The 16,825-nt window shown below is 30.8% G+C and overlaps 1 protein-coding gene across 1 annotated transcript; it reads left to right on the top strand.

Moving 5' to 3' along the window:
• The first annotated feature begins 10,880 nt into the window (after positions 1-10,880).
• On the top strand, positions 10,881-12,616 carry LOC102620645 (ribosomal protein S1, mitochondrial-like). The gene is made up of 2 exons (XM_006480517.4): positions 10,881-11,132; positions 11,779-12,616. The coding sequence occupies exon 2, from the start codon at positions 11,812-11,814 to the stop codon at positions 12,427-12,429; it is 618 nt and encodes a 205-aa protein (XP_006480580.1). The 5' UTR covers positions 10,881-11,132; positions 11,779-11,811; the 3' UTR covers positions 12,430-12,616.
• The last annotated feature ends 4,209 nt before the right edge of the window (positions 12,617-16,825 follow it).

The following is a 16,825-nucleotide window of genomic DNA, read 5'->3' as shown; positions in this document are numbered from 1 at the left end:
ATTATCTTTATATATCATTGTTGAGATATCTTAATATAACGATATTCTACAGGTACTTTGAATATGATGGATTACAAATCACAATCGTATGTATTCTAGACTGGCTCTATATATTACAAGAATTTCAGAGTGGTTGAAGGATGTTGCAACAAGAGTTTGTTTCGTAGACTTCTAAGAAATCCTTGTACCATTAAACGTAAAAACATATCCCGTTTGTGAACAACCTTTATAGGGATTAAACAAATGACTTGTATCATCATAACCAACAAGACCTAGATTTTTCATTAATTCATTATAATAAAATAAACCCAAATCAATTGTTCTTTGAAAAAAATGAAAAATGTGTTTAACACCATTCTAGTGTCTTCTAATTGATTTGAAGTTGAATAAACCTAACAAGTTAACAGAAAATGCTATGTTTGGCCTAATACATTGTGCTAAATACATCATAGCACCGATTGCATTTAGATATGGTATTTCAGGACCAAATATATATTCATCACCCTTTTTACGATAGACTGGATCATTTTTAGGATCAAGAAATGGAACTATTATTAGGGTACTCAATAGATAAGCTTTATCCATGTTAAAACGTTTCAAAATTTTCTTAATATAAGTTGGCCAGTCGATAAAGATACCATTAGGTCTGTGCTCAATTTACAGTTCGAGAGAATACCTAGTTTTCTCGAAATTCATTCTTCAAACAGTCAGCGGCTATTTAGTGCTCTTCAGGAGTTCATATTAAATTTAAATCATCAATATAAACTGCAATAATAGCAATACCATATTATGTTGCTTTACTAAAACACATTGATAGATAAAATCATTAACATATCCTTCTTTTATCAAATACTCACCGAGGCGATTATTTCAAGTTGTTTTTAATCTATATAAAGTTATACTTTTATTGAATACAAGTTATGATGTGATGATTGACTAGATTTTGGCATTTTAAATCCTTCAGGGATTTTCATATATATATATGTGTTAGATGAACCATATAAATAAGTTGTCACCACATCCATAAAACGCATATCAAGATTTTCTGACACAGCCAAACCAATTAAAAATCGAAACATGATTGCACACGTTACTGGAGAACATGTCTCATTATAATCAATATCGAGTCTCTGAATATCTTATGACTTCATCGTTCTCATTACGAATACCCATTTATACCCAACATGTTTGACATGCTCAAGTGCTTGGACTACAGGTCCAAATACTTCACATTTGGCTAAAGAAGTCAACATTGTCTGGATTGCTTCTTTCTACTTAAGCCAATCATGTCTCAGTCTACATTCATCAATAATTTGCAAATCATGATCATTTACAATGTCAGTACCCACTGTAAACGCAAACGCATCATTAATGGCAATTTCTTTGTTTCCAGCCATTTTAAGGGCTTGTGCTATATCTTGGGCATGTGCCACTTTAAAAGATCTTTCAATTTGTCTAGTCTCATCAAGGACCAAGTTTTTATTAAATATATTACCCTGAGTATAATCAATATAAATCTCACGATTTCTAAATTCAAGTGCCTTTTCAAGGCTCTGTCCTTCATAAAGAGTTTGTATATTGTTAGGGCTTTTAGTCTTTTTATACATCATTTACTCTTCTAAAGTAATTTTTTTTCTTTTAGATTTTTAGTATTATTTGTAGCATAACCCTATTTAATAATCGTAGAACACAATCTTTTGCACCAATTGGTCTACCATGCTTTTGACATGCCATAGACAATTCCTCAGTTGCACTTTTCATTAATTGTTCTTTACGTACAATGACTCGACCAAGTATATTAGTAGCTGGTATATACGATTTGGTTACTTTTTGCCACATCTGTAAATGCATTTGGCAATTGTTCTGCAATTTGCTACAAATGAACTATGCTACACACATCATTTTCACTCTAAGATGTGCATAGATCTAAATGAGATAAATAGGTTACTTTCCACTAAGGATCATGCCTAACCCCATGGATCTTTTTTCTTTCTCCAAATAGAGGAAATTTTGTCTTATCAAAATGACAATCCGCAAATCATATAGTAAATATATCACCCATTGATGGTTGAAGATATCTAATCTCATATAAATTCCAACTGACGTTGGGTCCGATTTTAGTGCATTGTAGGGGCGCAATCGGCACTTGTCCTACACAACCAAAAGTGCGTAAATGGGAGTCTCAATACCAATTGCAATAGGGAATATTTATGATAGGTGGTAGGCCTCAAGTAGATTAATGTCGCAGCATGCAAAATGGTATGTCCCCATGTCGAAATAGATAATTGACTTCATAATAATAAAGTTCTAGCAACATGTGACGAGAGATTCTGCTAATTGATTCTCTGTATGTACATGTGGTACTAGGTGTTCTACATCAATTCCAATTGTCATGTAGTAATCATCAAATGTTTTAGAAGTAAACTCACCAGCATTATCTAAACGTATAGTTTTAATTGGATAATCTAGAAATTGTGCGCATAACGTAATTATCTACGCAAGCAATCTTGCAAATCCCATTTTACATATAGATAATAAACAAAAATGTGACAATCGTGTAGATGCATCAATCAAAACCATAAAATAACGAAATGAACCACTTGGTGGGCTAATAGGTCCACAGATATCTCCTTGAATCCTTTGTAAAAATAAAGGAGATTCATAATTAATTTTGCTAGGTGATGTTCTAATTACTAATTTTTCTTATGAACAGGTAGTACAACTATTCTCATTGAACAATAAAATTTTCAAATCTTTCAATGGGTGTCCATGAGAGTTTTCAATAATTCTATGCATCATTGTTGATCCAAGGTGACTAAGGCAGTCACGCCAAAATATAAAAGATTTTGGATCATATAATTTATCTTTTATGATTGCATAATTTTCTATTGATTTTATCGTCGTACAATATAAGCCAGATAAGAAAGCTATAAGCTTTTCTAATATTTGTTTCTTTCCAAACATATTAGAAATAATGTATAGATATTCTACATTATCCTCATTCATTGTCTCGATATAAAAATTATTACGATGAATGTCTTTAAAATCAAGTAAATTTCTTTTTTATTTAAGTGGCTGCAAAGCATTATAAATATCTAAATTTTTCACATTCCATTAATATGATCATTACTCATCTAGTACCTTCAATAAGATCTACCGGACTTGATATTGTATTCATATTTACTTTAATTAAATTTAAATTTGAAAAATACTTCTTGTTTTGAAGAATTGTATGTGTAGTTACATTGTCAGCCACATATTTCTCCATCAAGCATTTTATTCAAATCCATAATCTTAAAACAAAAATAAAAAGGAAATGCATATTAAATAACATGAAATAAACAAAGTTACATGAACAAACATAAAATACAAGTTGAATTTTAATTATAAAGAACATTTCCATCACCGATCAAGTGATTAATTTTTCTATCTTTGTTTTCAAAGAAGTATGAAACATCAAGATGTGTAACATCTACTGGATTCGAGTCATCAACATAATTTGTTTCAATATTCTTTCCTTTTGATTTTGAGCATGCCTAAAACATATCCACACAATGTCTGGGAGTACAAAAATGTCTTAAAAAATGACGAGACATTTCACATTTATCACAAGTGTTTTCTTGAGTATTATATTAGGCAGATGTTCTCTCCTCATTTTTCCTTTTCTTGTGGTTCTTATAACCACTACGAGATCAATAATAATAATAATTTTTGTTATGACCTTGGCCTCGATAATAGCCACGACCACGACCATGACTATGTCTACGGCCACTGTTATGCCCATGACCATGCCCATTTTCATAATTGTTATCACGATCATGTGAGATAGTATTTGCTTCAAAAACTGGTTTTGTACCTGCAAGATGGGCTTGATGATTTTTTTATTAATAATTTATTATTCTTTTCTGCTATAAGAAGGCATGCAATCAGGTTTATGAAGCGTTGTAAACGTTGTAAATGTTTTTTTCCAATATATCCTCATCAGTAATATTTTCTACACACAGTTTTAACTGTGAAGTAATTCTGTACAGTGCAGAATTATATTCATATACTGACTTAAAATCTTGTAGCCTAAGGGCATCCATTCACTACAAGCATTTGGGAAAACTTGCTAACTTTAATGACTATATTTTTCGTACAAATTACTCTAGAGGACATATAGGTCCTTCATAAGCAGGGGCGAATGCAGCTTGTGACCCCACTGGCAAAAAAAAAATTTAAAAATAAAAGAAAAAAATATTTTAATTTTTTAATTAACCCCATTAAATTTATTAAAATAGTCACTATAAATTATAAATCCTGTAAAATTTAAACATTAACTTTTAAGAATTATAAAAATCTATATCTTAATTAAAAATAATGATAGCCCACCACCCAAAATATTTTCTATTGTCAAAAATATGATTAATTCTTCCAGTTTCTATAATAATAGTAAAGCGAATGTTTTCAGTAATAAACCTCATGATGAATCATCTTTGGAATCGGATATGATAAATGATAGTTTGGTTGCTTATATAGGAAACAATAAATTTAATAATATTGATAATGAGTCTATTGCATAACATTTTTAAATTATGAAAATGCATAGAGAATAATTATAAATGTATTAGTAAATATTTTATATATTCAAAATTTTAGTTTTTTATATTTTATTATTATCTAATTTAGCCCCCCGTAAATTATTTTTCTAGATCCGCCACTGTTCATAAGGAGATATTTTGTTTTCAATGCTTAGTGGAGATGATGATGCAACAAAAATCATAACATTGGCTCGAACCTGAAAGGATGAGTCATTATTATTTTTTATTGTGTTAGTAAGGCATGAAGCATCAATGAGTTCCAGCATTCAAGATCCAGAATAAATAATTTTTGCAGGATATATCCAAGACGTTAAATTCCAATTTTGTCAAGTGAGATATTATCATAAACAAATAAATATTGATAAGAGTGTAAATAATTAGCGTTATTTATAAGAGTAATTTTAAATAAATCTATGGAAAATAAAGAGTAAAGGGATAAATGGTTCCCATACCAGAGCAAGATCGTGCTGGTAACGTGCTATAAATTTGGATACAAAAACTTTTTCAATTGGTACACCCTTAGTACACATGTGGAATCACTAATGAATTAAAACAATAAAAATTACAGCAAAAGCAAGCTTGAGGCAATTGATAAGTTTGTTTCCAGCAGAAAAAATAAATTGTAATGTTATTTGCAAAAGAATGGAAATATATAGGCATTAATGGGAGGAACACTTATATTTTTTAATAATATAAAAACATGAATTGGGAGAGCACTTCCATTTTTTAATAATAGAAGAACATAAATGGGGGGAGGGGGGCACTTCCATTTGGTGGAATCTACGTCCACAATCCACAATTTACAACATAAATGTTATTCGTTGACATCTTAATTGGTACGTTGGAATCCCAGTCATGTAAGGTGGCAATTTTGAATTCAACTGACTTGGTTTAAAACATAATTGAATTCAAATTTAGAATCTGATCGGTTTCTATTTTAGTTCGGTTTGAAATCGAATCAAAATAAAACTCGATCGGAAATAAAACCCGATCGGGTTTGCCAAAAGAAATAAAATAAAATAAAAGGATAAAGGAAAAACATAACGAATCAATGCAAGCAAAGTAATCCTCAATTCTTTCACCAGTGACCATAACCCAAGCTAGCAAAACACACACTCACTCACTTACGCACACCACAAGCACAACCATAACCTTAAGCTATTAAGTGTCAATGACACTACTACCACTGTGCAGCTTTTAGGCGTTCCTTGAGCTGATTTGCTACCTTGTTTGAGGTTTCCAGCTTCTGTTGTCTCTACTATTCTTAAGCCATTCGCTTTCTTTACAATTGTTCTTGTCTCTCCTAACTGTCGTCGCCAGAGGCAGATACACTGTAGGACCAGCGAGAGCTCAAGCCCCCACTGGAAAAAATTAACCTTTTTGTTTAAAAGAAAATTAATAAATTTCTAAATAGCCCCATCAAATCATTAGATAGCCCCATTCTTTAAAATTTAAACTATTATTTTAATAATTGTAAAGTCATAATTTGACTTAAAAAAACAAAGCTCACAACCCAAAATATTTATAATCTCAATTACTGAATCATGAATGCCACACTTATAATTAAGGATTGCCTTGAACGAAGAGAGCAAGTTGTAAGTAGTAGTTTTTCATTCTTTATTCTCATAATTTTAGTAAAGAAAGCAAAAGGAGAAGGAATGTGTGATTTATTTAATTATTGTGGGGTTGGGTGGCTGGGACGTTGGACTGGCAATTGAGTTTGCCTTTACATCAATTTTGCATCAGGTTAACATGTCCTTTTCAGATTTTTTTTCATGCTAAGTTAATAATTTAGTATTTTATTTCTTTTCATATGTCAATATATTTTTATACAAATTGTAATTGTTCAAGTGACTAATTCTAGTATTTACATCTTTTTCGGTGATTTTGTTTATAGCTATTTGTAAATCAATCTTTTTTATTGTAATTAATTTATTTTTATATAAGCACTCACATATATAATTTTAAAACAGATATGGAAAAGTATTTTAAAAGAAAATTGATGATGGCGCCATTTCCAAAGAGAGGTGAAAGTGGTCTAGAAAAACGAAATAAGTTTGACTTAGAATTGTCAGAACTTCCTTCTAATCCTAGTCAACGACCCCTAATTTCTTCTTACAATCCTAATGTTTGACATGAAGTTCATAGAGCATATTCACAAAAGGTCCTTGCCAACCTAAATTCCACAATTTTTGTAAGGCTAAATTTAAGCAGCAACAGCAACGATTGAATCTTACTTGGTTCAATATATATGAAAATTGGCTAGAATATAACAAATCAAAGAATTATGCATATTATTTATGTTGTTAACTTTTCAAACTAGAAATTGGTAAACAAGTAAGTGGTGAGACATTTACAAAAAATGGATTCTCAAATTGGAAGAAACCAAAAAGATTATAAGAGCATATTAAAGGTCCTAATAGTGCTCACAACAAGGCCATGGCTTATTGTGAGGATTTAATGAAACAAGAGCAGCATGTTCGAACATTTTTCAACAAACATTCTGATCAAGATCGAAAAGATTATCGAACTGGCCATTGATGTTGTTCAGTTTTTTTAGGACAAGTGCTTGCATTTCGTGGTCATGATGAATCTGATAATTCAAGTAATCAAGGAAATTATATTCGAATTTTAAGATTTCTTGCCGATCACAATGAAGATATCAAAACAGTTACTTTAAAGAACTCTCCTAGAAACAATATGGTGATTGCACTTTCAATTCAAAAAGATGTGGGTGATGCATTATTTTTTGTTTTGATTGATGAATCCTATGATGTATCTATGAAAGAGCATATGGTTGTTGCATTGCGATTTGTAGATAAAAATATATCTGTCTTTGAGCGTTTTATAGGTCTTAAGCACGTTACTAGTACCACCGCTATCTTGCTTAAGGAAGCTCTTGATCAGTTATTTTCCAAGCATGGATTAAGTATATCTAGGTTGCACGGGCAAGGTTATGATAGGGCTAGCAACATGCAAGGCGAGTTCAATGGGCTTAGGACACTTATTATGAATGAGAATGAGTGTGCTTATTATATACATTGTTTTGCTCATCAATTACAGTTAGCTATTGTGGTTGTGGCAAAAAAACACGATCAAATTAATTATTTCTTCAATGCAGTTGCTAATGTTGTCAATGTTGTTGGGGCTTCATGTAGACGTCGAGATATTCTTCGAGAGAACCAATTACTTTCAATTGTGGAAGCACTTGAAAATGATAACCTATCGAGTAGGCAAGGCAAAAATCAAAAGACGACATTGAAATGTTTTGTTAATACATATTGGGTCTCATATTATTGACACAACTTAAAAGTAATTTTTAACTCCCCAAGTATAAGAGTGTCTTGTTGTATTATAACTCGGTGAGTCCGAGGTCGATCCACAGAGAAAAGATTAGCCGATCTTAACTGATCTTAAGGTTTTCGAACCTCCGGAATCTAAATTTGACCTCCATTTATTTGTATAGAGCCTCGAATTATGTGAAATTAATATTTTACCTAATAAACACACAAAAATACACAAAATTAAATATATTTAAAACATAATTAATAATTCCTAATATATTATATAAACACAAATATAAATTATAACATAAGCACAGAATAACATTATTATCGCTTGATAATTAAACAATTTTTAATACTAATCAATTATGGTACGTTCCTTCACATAATCTCTTTGTTTCCACATATTATTAGTGTGCTTGAGATAGTTGAAAAAAATAAGTCAAACTCTAGTGAATAGAGATTTCAAGCAAATTATTTGGTAGAGTTTATTTAATCTTTTGATTTTGTGCTTAGTTTATATTTGATGAGAGATATATTTGCACTTTCAAATGAGTTGTCACAGACACTTCAAATAAAGGATGAAGATATTCTAAATGCCATAAAATTGGTTGAAATATGCAAGAAAAACTTGCAAATGATGAGAGATGATGGGTGAGATTCTTTACTTTGCAAGGTTTCTTTTTCTTGTTTGAAGCATGATATTGATGTCACTAATATGAATGATTTGTTTTTACCAAGGGTTTGAAGCATGATAGGGCTCGAGAGATCTCAAACATGTATTATTTTCAAGTTGAGCTATTTTTTGCCATTTTAGATTTGCAACCTTAAGAGCTAAATAATCATTTCAATGAGGTGATTATGGAATTGCTTCTTTGTTTGGCATGTCTAAGTTCAAATGACTCATTTACTGCTTTTGATAAGGATAAGTTAGTATGCCTTGCTCAATTTTATCCAAAGGATTTTTCACTACTACAACTTATGGAACTTTAAACTTACATAATGGATATGCGTTCTACTACTGAGTTTGTGGGATTTAAGGGAATCAGTGACCTTGCTAAAAAAAGGGTTGAGACAAAAAAAAGATAAGGTGTATTCGTTAGTATATTTGATGGTGACATTAGCATTAGTTCTTCCAATTTCTGTAGCCACAGTAGAGAGAACATTTTCAACAATGAAATTTGTGAATAATGAACTTCGGAATCGGATGGGAGATGAATGGATGAATGATAATTTGATTGTTCATGTGGAAAAATATGTATTTAATAGTATTAATATTGAGTCTATTGCATAATGCTTTTAGAATATCAAACCACATAGAGAACAATTGTAAATGTATTACAAAAATTTTATATATTCAAGTTTCAGTTTTTACATTTTACTATTTTTTAATTTAGCCCCCAGTAAATTATTTTCCAGATATGCTATTAGTCGTCTCTACCTCATTCATTCGTTGTCGTCAACCGCACAAGGTATAATGGCTGCTTGTATTTGGTATTGATTCCAAATGATGAATAAATGGGACAGTTGTGTTTTAGTTTGTAAAAAGGTTGTTTGTACATTGTATTTTGTAATTCAACCGGGCAACAGTCAGGCACTGAAAAATAAACAAATAGCTCATGTCCTAGCCATGAATAGAAAGAAGCATAGCTAAAATTAAATCTTAATTAAGCGTATCAAGAGACTGGAGGCTGTAATAGGGTCAATAAATGTGATAATTAGCCTCTGCTTCTTGCTTAATTAAATCTTGACTCTGTTCAATTGCCCATTAATGGAGTTTACGTATTGTACCCTCAAAGCCATATGGTATTTTCTCGGCAAATAGTGCTTAATTAGATCTGATTTCTTTGTCTACAATTATTGATGTGTCTCATGTTATTTTGTCTTGTCTGTTAAGTGTGTTTTACGAAATTTGAATTGTTTCACTAGTTTCCATTTGCACCAAGATACTAAATTTTTTTTTCAAGCTTTTGATTACTCCTGCCATGTTATGTTTATGCTATGGATTAATTTCAAATGCCTGTCATGTTTGTCATTTAGAGATGTAACTTACTAACTCCAGTAGCTTGGTACTGAAGTACTCGTTATTTATTTTTTATTTTTGTTTTGGTAACTTTTAAAAAGACTTGTTGAGGATGTTTGGTAGTTGATATTTGTTTTTTTCATTCATTCATCAGGATTGGGATTTAAGATTTGGAATTTTAGGCGATGGCCTGGTGATTCTTGGAATTGAATTGTTGCAATCTAAATTGAACCAAACCCAAATTTAGACCCAAATTTTCATACTGAAACAATTCGAAATGCGAACTCAATTAGACTGAATTCTCCAATCCAAACGGGTTGTAACTCAAACCAAAATCCAAACAACTAGAATCAAAACTCAATTTGCCCACCCATAGGTGTCACGGGGTCTATGCAATGATACTAATATCTCCAGCAACAGAATTTCTATTCGCCGTAAATCTACGATACCAAAGCTTTATCGCCAAAACTATTGATACCATTGTGTAGAGAACATGGTGAGGATTCTTTTGGTATTCATTATAATTTTAAAAGCTAACAAAACGCAATGGCAAGAGACAACCGACAGTGATTTAACAGTGGTCTCGACTGCAAACAAATATTCAATACTGAGTTGAATTTTTGTTGAGCACTGAATCAATAGTTGTTAGGTAAGAGAATAAAAAATAAAAACTCAAAATAAATCTTGACTATTGATTTAGTACTCAGTAAAAATTCAGCTCAACACTGAATTCCAATCCCTCAACTACCTACTATTATTTAGATAGTAATAAATAATTAAAATAAATTTAATGATTGCATTAAAAATTTAAAAAAAAAAAAAAAAAAGGATGCTGCAAGACCAGCCCAAACCCGAGGGTGGGCGGATCTATAAGCCACCCGTAGTTGGTCAATTGTGCAAATCCATCCGTGCCCAAACATGATGCAAACAAATTTACACAGCACATACCCTCCTCAACCTGCATGACTTGATATTAAATTTAAATAATTTTTAATAAAAGTTAACCAACTAATTCGTAATATTCTTAAAAAATTTTGATATTAACATGAAAATAACACAATAGGGGTTTGAAAGGGAGAGGGTGTCAAATAGGTCTCGCTCCTGTTTTTCAGTATAAAGCCCTAATCCTTTCACTTTCTTTTGCAAAATTTCCTCTGAAAATGGCATACCTTTCGATTTGATGAGCCTGCATCTCTCAATTTCATTGCTACTGCTTAATTTGACCTGCTCAAATTTTGCTAAATCGTAAGTGGTTCACTGCCTAATCTCTGTGGTTTTTTATTTTTCCATGTGCTATCATCAGGGTTTAATAAAATTACATTTTCTCTTATTCCAATAATGATACTATCATTTCATGTTTCATTTTGATTTCAAAAATGGAAGTTTGCCACCTGGGTTTTGATGTTTAAATGGTGTTTGTTAAAACGCTCCAATGAATTAGATGTCGTATTGTGTAAAACCATTTAATGGGTGTTAGGGTAAGTTGAATTTGGAACCAATTCCTATTAGCTGCATTATAGTTGTACGGTTTGTCATTGTGTACCGAAGGATTTGTTGATGTGATATTTTATTGTGTTTGGTCAAAGTGTACTGAAGAATATATTCAGTCTCTCGTTACTGCAAGTAGCTCAAAATCTGAATATAAACATGCTGTGAATTGTAAGTGGGTTTTAATTGTAAATGCATAAACAGGGGAGAGTTATTTGAAAACATCATTCAATGTGTGGCTCTACAGGCAATGAGAGTGAAGAATCTATTTTTAATGTTTGTTTGCATCAAAGTGCAGGATAATGGGTTGTAAACTCGAAATATTTATCTGGCTATTAAATGCTAACTTTCATACTTATATTGAATCTAGCTTTGATATTTAAGGCTCTTGTTTTGCCTATAGGAAGAGAAGAGTAGAGGAGGAAAAAAGCTTACAATGAGCTACTATATGAGTCGATTGTTTCCAAAATCTAATTCAAGTTTTTCCTTACAAAAAGGAAATGCCTTAAAATCTCAAGTAGTACGCTTAACGGAAGAAAAGTTCTTGGTCGATGCTGGACTGGGGACTCCCAAAATTTGTATGAAAGATGAGCTTACAGGAGTGCCACACCCACATCCAAACAAGCCTGGGATCAGGTTTCCGAATAAGGTTGGATTCATGGATCTGGTGGCCAAAGAATCACTGATCAAAGAGCAGATTCTGGAGAGATTTTTCATTGATCTAGTGGCTGGTGAATCAGTGATCAAAGAGCGAGCCGCTGCAAAGTTTAATGATTTGGTGGGAACCACAGATGCAGTGGCTGGTGAACCGCATCTTCTTCTTCCAAGAAGGTACAGACAAAACCGAGCTTCGATGGAACTGAACAAGATTTGGCAAAAGAATAAAAAGGTCAATGGATTTATCATTGAGAAAGTAAGAGGAGGTTATTCTGTAGCCATCGCAGGTTTCATTGCTTTCCTTCCATTCCGTCCTGGTATAAAGAAAAGGTTATCCAATGATCGATTCACCATTGAGAGCATGAACTCCAAAAGGACGAAATTTGTGGTGTTATAACAGCAGCAGAGCAAGAACTTCTCAAAGTGGCTTGGTGTCTCACAGTAATCTGATCATTGGCTTTTTTAATTTTGTTTTTAAATACCATATTCTCTTAATCTTTTGATTTGGCATTGAATAATGTTTGGCTAGGTAGGTGGAAGAACTATCTTTAAAATTGGAATTGGAGTTATGTCTTAGAGTTGGATTTATTGTCTTAATGGTGCTATTTTATACTTTATGCCTCACTTGAATTAAGGTTTTTTATGCTCCAACTTCCTTCTTATTGACTCGGATGACGCAATCCGAGATCAGAGCGCTGATGATAAGATTATAAGACTCTGTACGATCGAATGGCATTTGTTGCAGGTTCTTCTTTTCAATATTTTTAGTAAAATTACACCATTGGTCATATGTGCAATTTGTACTAATGATTGTTTGCCATAGTATTAGTGATGTTTGTAATTCTTTATATTTACATTAATCTATAGGGACCCAAATTTATTAATGGAGCCATAATATAGTTGGTTGTTTATGTTTAGATAAGCTATGCTTCTCATGACTTCTAATCCACTGCTTCGTCTTGGTGCTTGCTTTGTGCATATTCTTCTTTTCATGTTCTTCGATATGAATGGTGCATGTAACAATTTATTAATCATGTTCAGGTTTGTTTTTCTTCTCTTTTTTTTAAATGTATGTTTTAATTACATTAATGCGGTAATGGGCGTGTGGCTTGATTCTTAGATCAAGTTGGTGGGGTTGGGATTGGAGGAGGGGTAGAACAAAGCATTTTTCTTTTTAATGGATTAGATTGTAGGATAAAGAGAAAAATGTTTGAGATGAATTAGTAAATTGATTGTTTTACTAATTTTTTTTTCATTAAACTAAGGGTAGCTAAAATGTAAATTATAATGCAAATAGTTCCACCATTCCAAAAAAAAATGTTAGATCATTGTTCATTAACTTTGGTTTTGTAATTATGGGCCTTGAGAATATTATTGACTCAATGAATTTTTTTTTTTTTTTTTGTAAGAGTAAGGGTCAGTTTGGTGATACTATAATTTTTAAAATAATTACTATTAGTTTTACAGTAGAAATAATCAACTCTGAGAAGAATTAGTTAAGTATTTGATAAATTTATTTTTAAAGGTACTATGAGTTTTAAAAGATGTTGTATATATTTAGTAAATTTTACTGTTGAATTGTTATAGAAATGAAAATAACTAAAATAGATATAATTTGTATAAAAAAAAATTTATGCATTTATAAAATAGATATATAATATTTTTTTTATTGTGTATATAATAATTGATAACTAAAATGTTTTTATTTTTTGCTTCATTTTTATTTTATTATCTCAATATAATTAGTAATAATAATCTCTTTAAGCTTAATAATTTTATTTTCTGATTTAATAAGGATATTTTTCCTTTTATAATATATGTGAGGATATATATGAAACTATATTAAGTATAAAACTGATTTTAAAAGTTATATCTTCCCTATTTTTAAAAATTTGTTATAGGGTGGGTGATTTTAGGGGTGGGCAAATTCGGTTTGGATCGGTTTGAGACATATTATCAAACCGATCCAAACTTATCGGTTTGAAATATTCCCAAACCGATATAGACATAAATTTTTTATAAACCGAACCGATCCAAACCGACTGGATCGGTTTGGATCTTCGGTTTGAGTTCTAATAACAGAATACATACTGCTTTTATATTTGTTCACAACAGAATATATTTTTTCAGCCATTCTACTGAGAAGCACGTCCTCATTTTCAATATACAAATGCAATTGGGTTTGAATGGTGCAAAGATGATGAAAATACAAGTTAGATGTCACTGATAATGAAGCACTGAAATCAACTGTAACATCATTGAAAAATTTCAAAAACTCAATAAATATTTCAGCATTTTTCCAATCTTCAGCAGTGGGTGGCCTGATCTGTTCTGCCTTCCTCTCATTGAAAAAACTCATATATGGTTCATCATGTTTCTCTTCTTCGAGCCTTTCAAAAGCAAAACATACCTCAAGTTCCGATTTTTGAAATTATGACGATGAGACTTGAGAATGAGCGATTGAGATTGAGAGAGTTGAGAACGACAAGAGGTGAGAGCTTCTATAATTAATAAAGATTAAAAAATTAGTTATGGAATTAATTAATTAAATAAATTATCATCAATTATACCAAAATCCATTTTTACTTTTGACTAAAATGAAATAAAATCTTAGCAAGAAAAATAAAATCAAAACATACCTCGGGAGACTTGAGAATGAGCGATTGAGAATTTGAGATTGAAAGAGTTAAAGAATGATAGGAATTAGGAAGCACTGGAGGTGGAGGTGAAGGCGTGAGTGTTTGGAAAATTAGGTTTATCTTTTTGTTTTTATAGTAAGAGATATGCTATTGTGTATGAAAGTGTAAATTTTGGATTGGATCGGTTTGAATCCATTTGAAATCCTTCCAAACCAAAATCCAAACCGAGTGATGTCGGTTTGTAATCCAATAAAACGAAACCAATGTTTTTATTAATGAAACCGATCCAAACCGTCAGTTTGGATCAGTTCGGTTAAAATATGCCCACCCCTAGGTGATTTTGTCAAAATTAATTTTTTAAAAAATTACTAAATACCATCTTTTATATTTAACATTTTAAAATTACTGTTACAACCTCTCAAAAGTAATTCCAAAAGGGCCTTAAGCTATTTGACACTCTTCATAAAAATCTTTTTTCAATTGAAACTACTTAAATAACAAAAGACAAATTAATTCATTTCTTATTTAAATGGAAATTCAATTAAATACTTAATGAAATTTACTTTGTAAAAAAAATTTACATACATCCCATTTCATAATTTGTATTTATATTTTAAATTTTAATTCGAAAAATATTTAGTTTTGAGAAACTTATAAAGTTTAGGATTATAGAGATAGAAGTATATTTGGATTTTTTTTATATATTTGACATAAAAGAAAGATTCTTTTTAGAGTAAAAATATATAGTAAGATGATTAATTTTAATATATGATTAATATTTTATAAATTAAATTAAGAATATTGTAGAAAATAAAATTTAAAAGGGGAGTTTGGTAAAAGCGCCACTCTTTCAGTAAACTGTTCTAGTGATCTTGAGCGCAGTTGCATACCTGCATGTTGTGGTTGTCCATGCAGCACAAATTTGGTTAAGGCAAGAGTCTTTGTGGTCTCAGCCTCAGCCTCATTTTTTTTTAAACAAGAGCACACCCTATTCCCTGTATGAGTCCAAGTGAATAATTGGGCCCAGTCTCTAATCCTTTACTCTAAATCAACAGACAATAGGCTGGTCCATGTTTAAATTAGGCCTGATTGCGACCCACTTTTCCCGAAATTCAATAACAATCCTCATGAAGTTCGTTCATTTATTTTTCTCGGTTGCTTTTTCTTTTAGCACTTTGGAGACGTGCGTTTGATTTGATTAATTGATTCCTCCCACTGGCTTGAGCATCGGATTGTGCATGGTTATAATTTTAATGCATGCTTCTGTGGTTTTTGTGATTTTAAATGAAATACAATAACTTTAGGAATCTTTATATTAGTATCCTAATTATATGTGTCATTTATCTATTAAATAATGAATTTCATAACCAATAAAATTAATATTATATCATTCAATAGATGAATATTATATCAGTTGAGATATAATTTGAGATTCAAATATTGGGATCAGCTCGTTCAAAATCTCACAAAGTTTTGAGGTAAATATCAATACTCTTCTTACCTCTATATTAGGTGTAAGTAAGGGTGAGCAGAATGATCCGAATCGAATTAGTTTGAAATTCAATTTTAGTTCGGTTTCAAGAGTTTTGAAGCAAGCAAGTCAAGTCAATTGAAAAAAAAAATTAGAGTTGAAAATCAAACATTCTTAAAAACAAAATAATTAAAAATTCTATTATTATCTAAAGAACTGTAAAAACAAAAGCAGTATCAATGAAATTTTGCTGCGCTAGATTATATATTTATTAAATGATTTGAAATCATTAGGTGCTAAATTATTATTACTGCTTTAATTTATTACAAAAGATGATATTTTTATTTATTACAAAAAAAATGATATGGTGTGATCTAATTAGGGAAAAAATGCCAATATATTATAATATCCTCACTAATATTAGAAAGTTACAAAACAACGTAGTAATAATCAACAACATTTTCATAATTTCATGATTTATTTCCTTCACAATCATATATTTTAATTCTTTTTCTTTTAATTCTCTATCACTAAAATAAAATAGAATTTCATAAATAATCTTTTTAGAGTACAAATTTAATGATTTGCACAATAAGTTTACTGTTGCACTAATGATCATTATTTTTTTAAATATAAACATTAAAAATTTGATACCGGCGTTGCTTGATATATATATTGTTTCT

Source organism: Citrus sinensis, chromosome 6 (assembly GCF_022201045.2).
Source record: "Citrus sinensis cultivar Valencia sweet orange chromosome 6, DVS_A1.0, whole genome shotgun sequence".
Taxonomy (NCBI): domain Eukaryota; kingdom Viridiplantae; phylum Streptophyta; class Magnoliopsida; order Sapindales; family Rutaceae; genus Citrus; species Citrus sinensis.
Note: the sequence above shows the minus strand (reverse complement) of the source record. Positions and strands in the feature narration are given on the sequence as shown.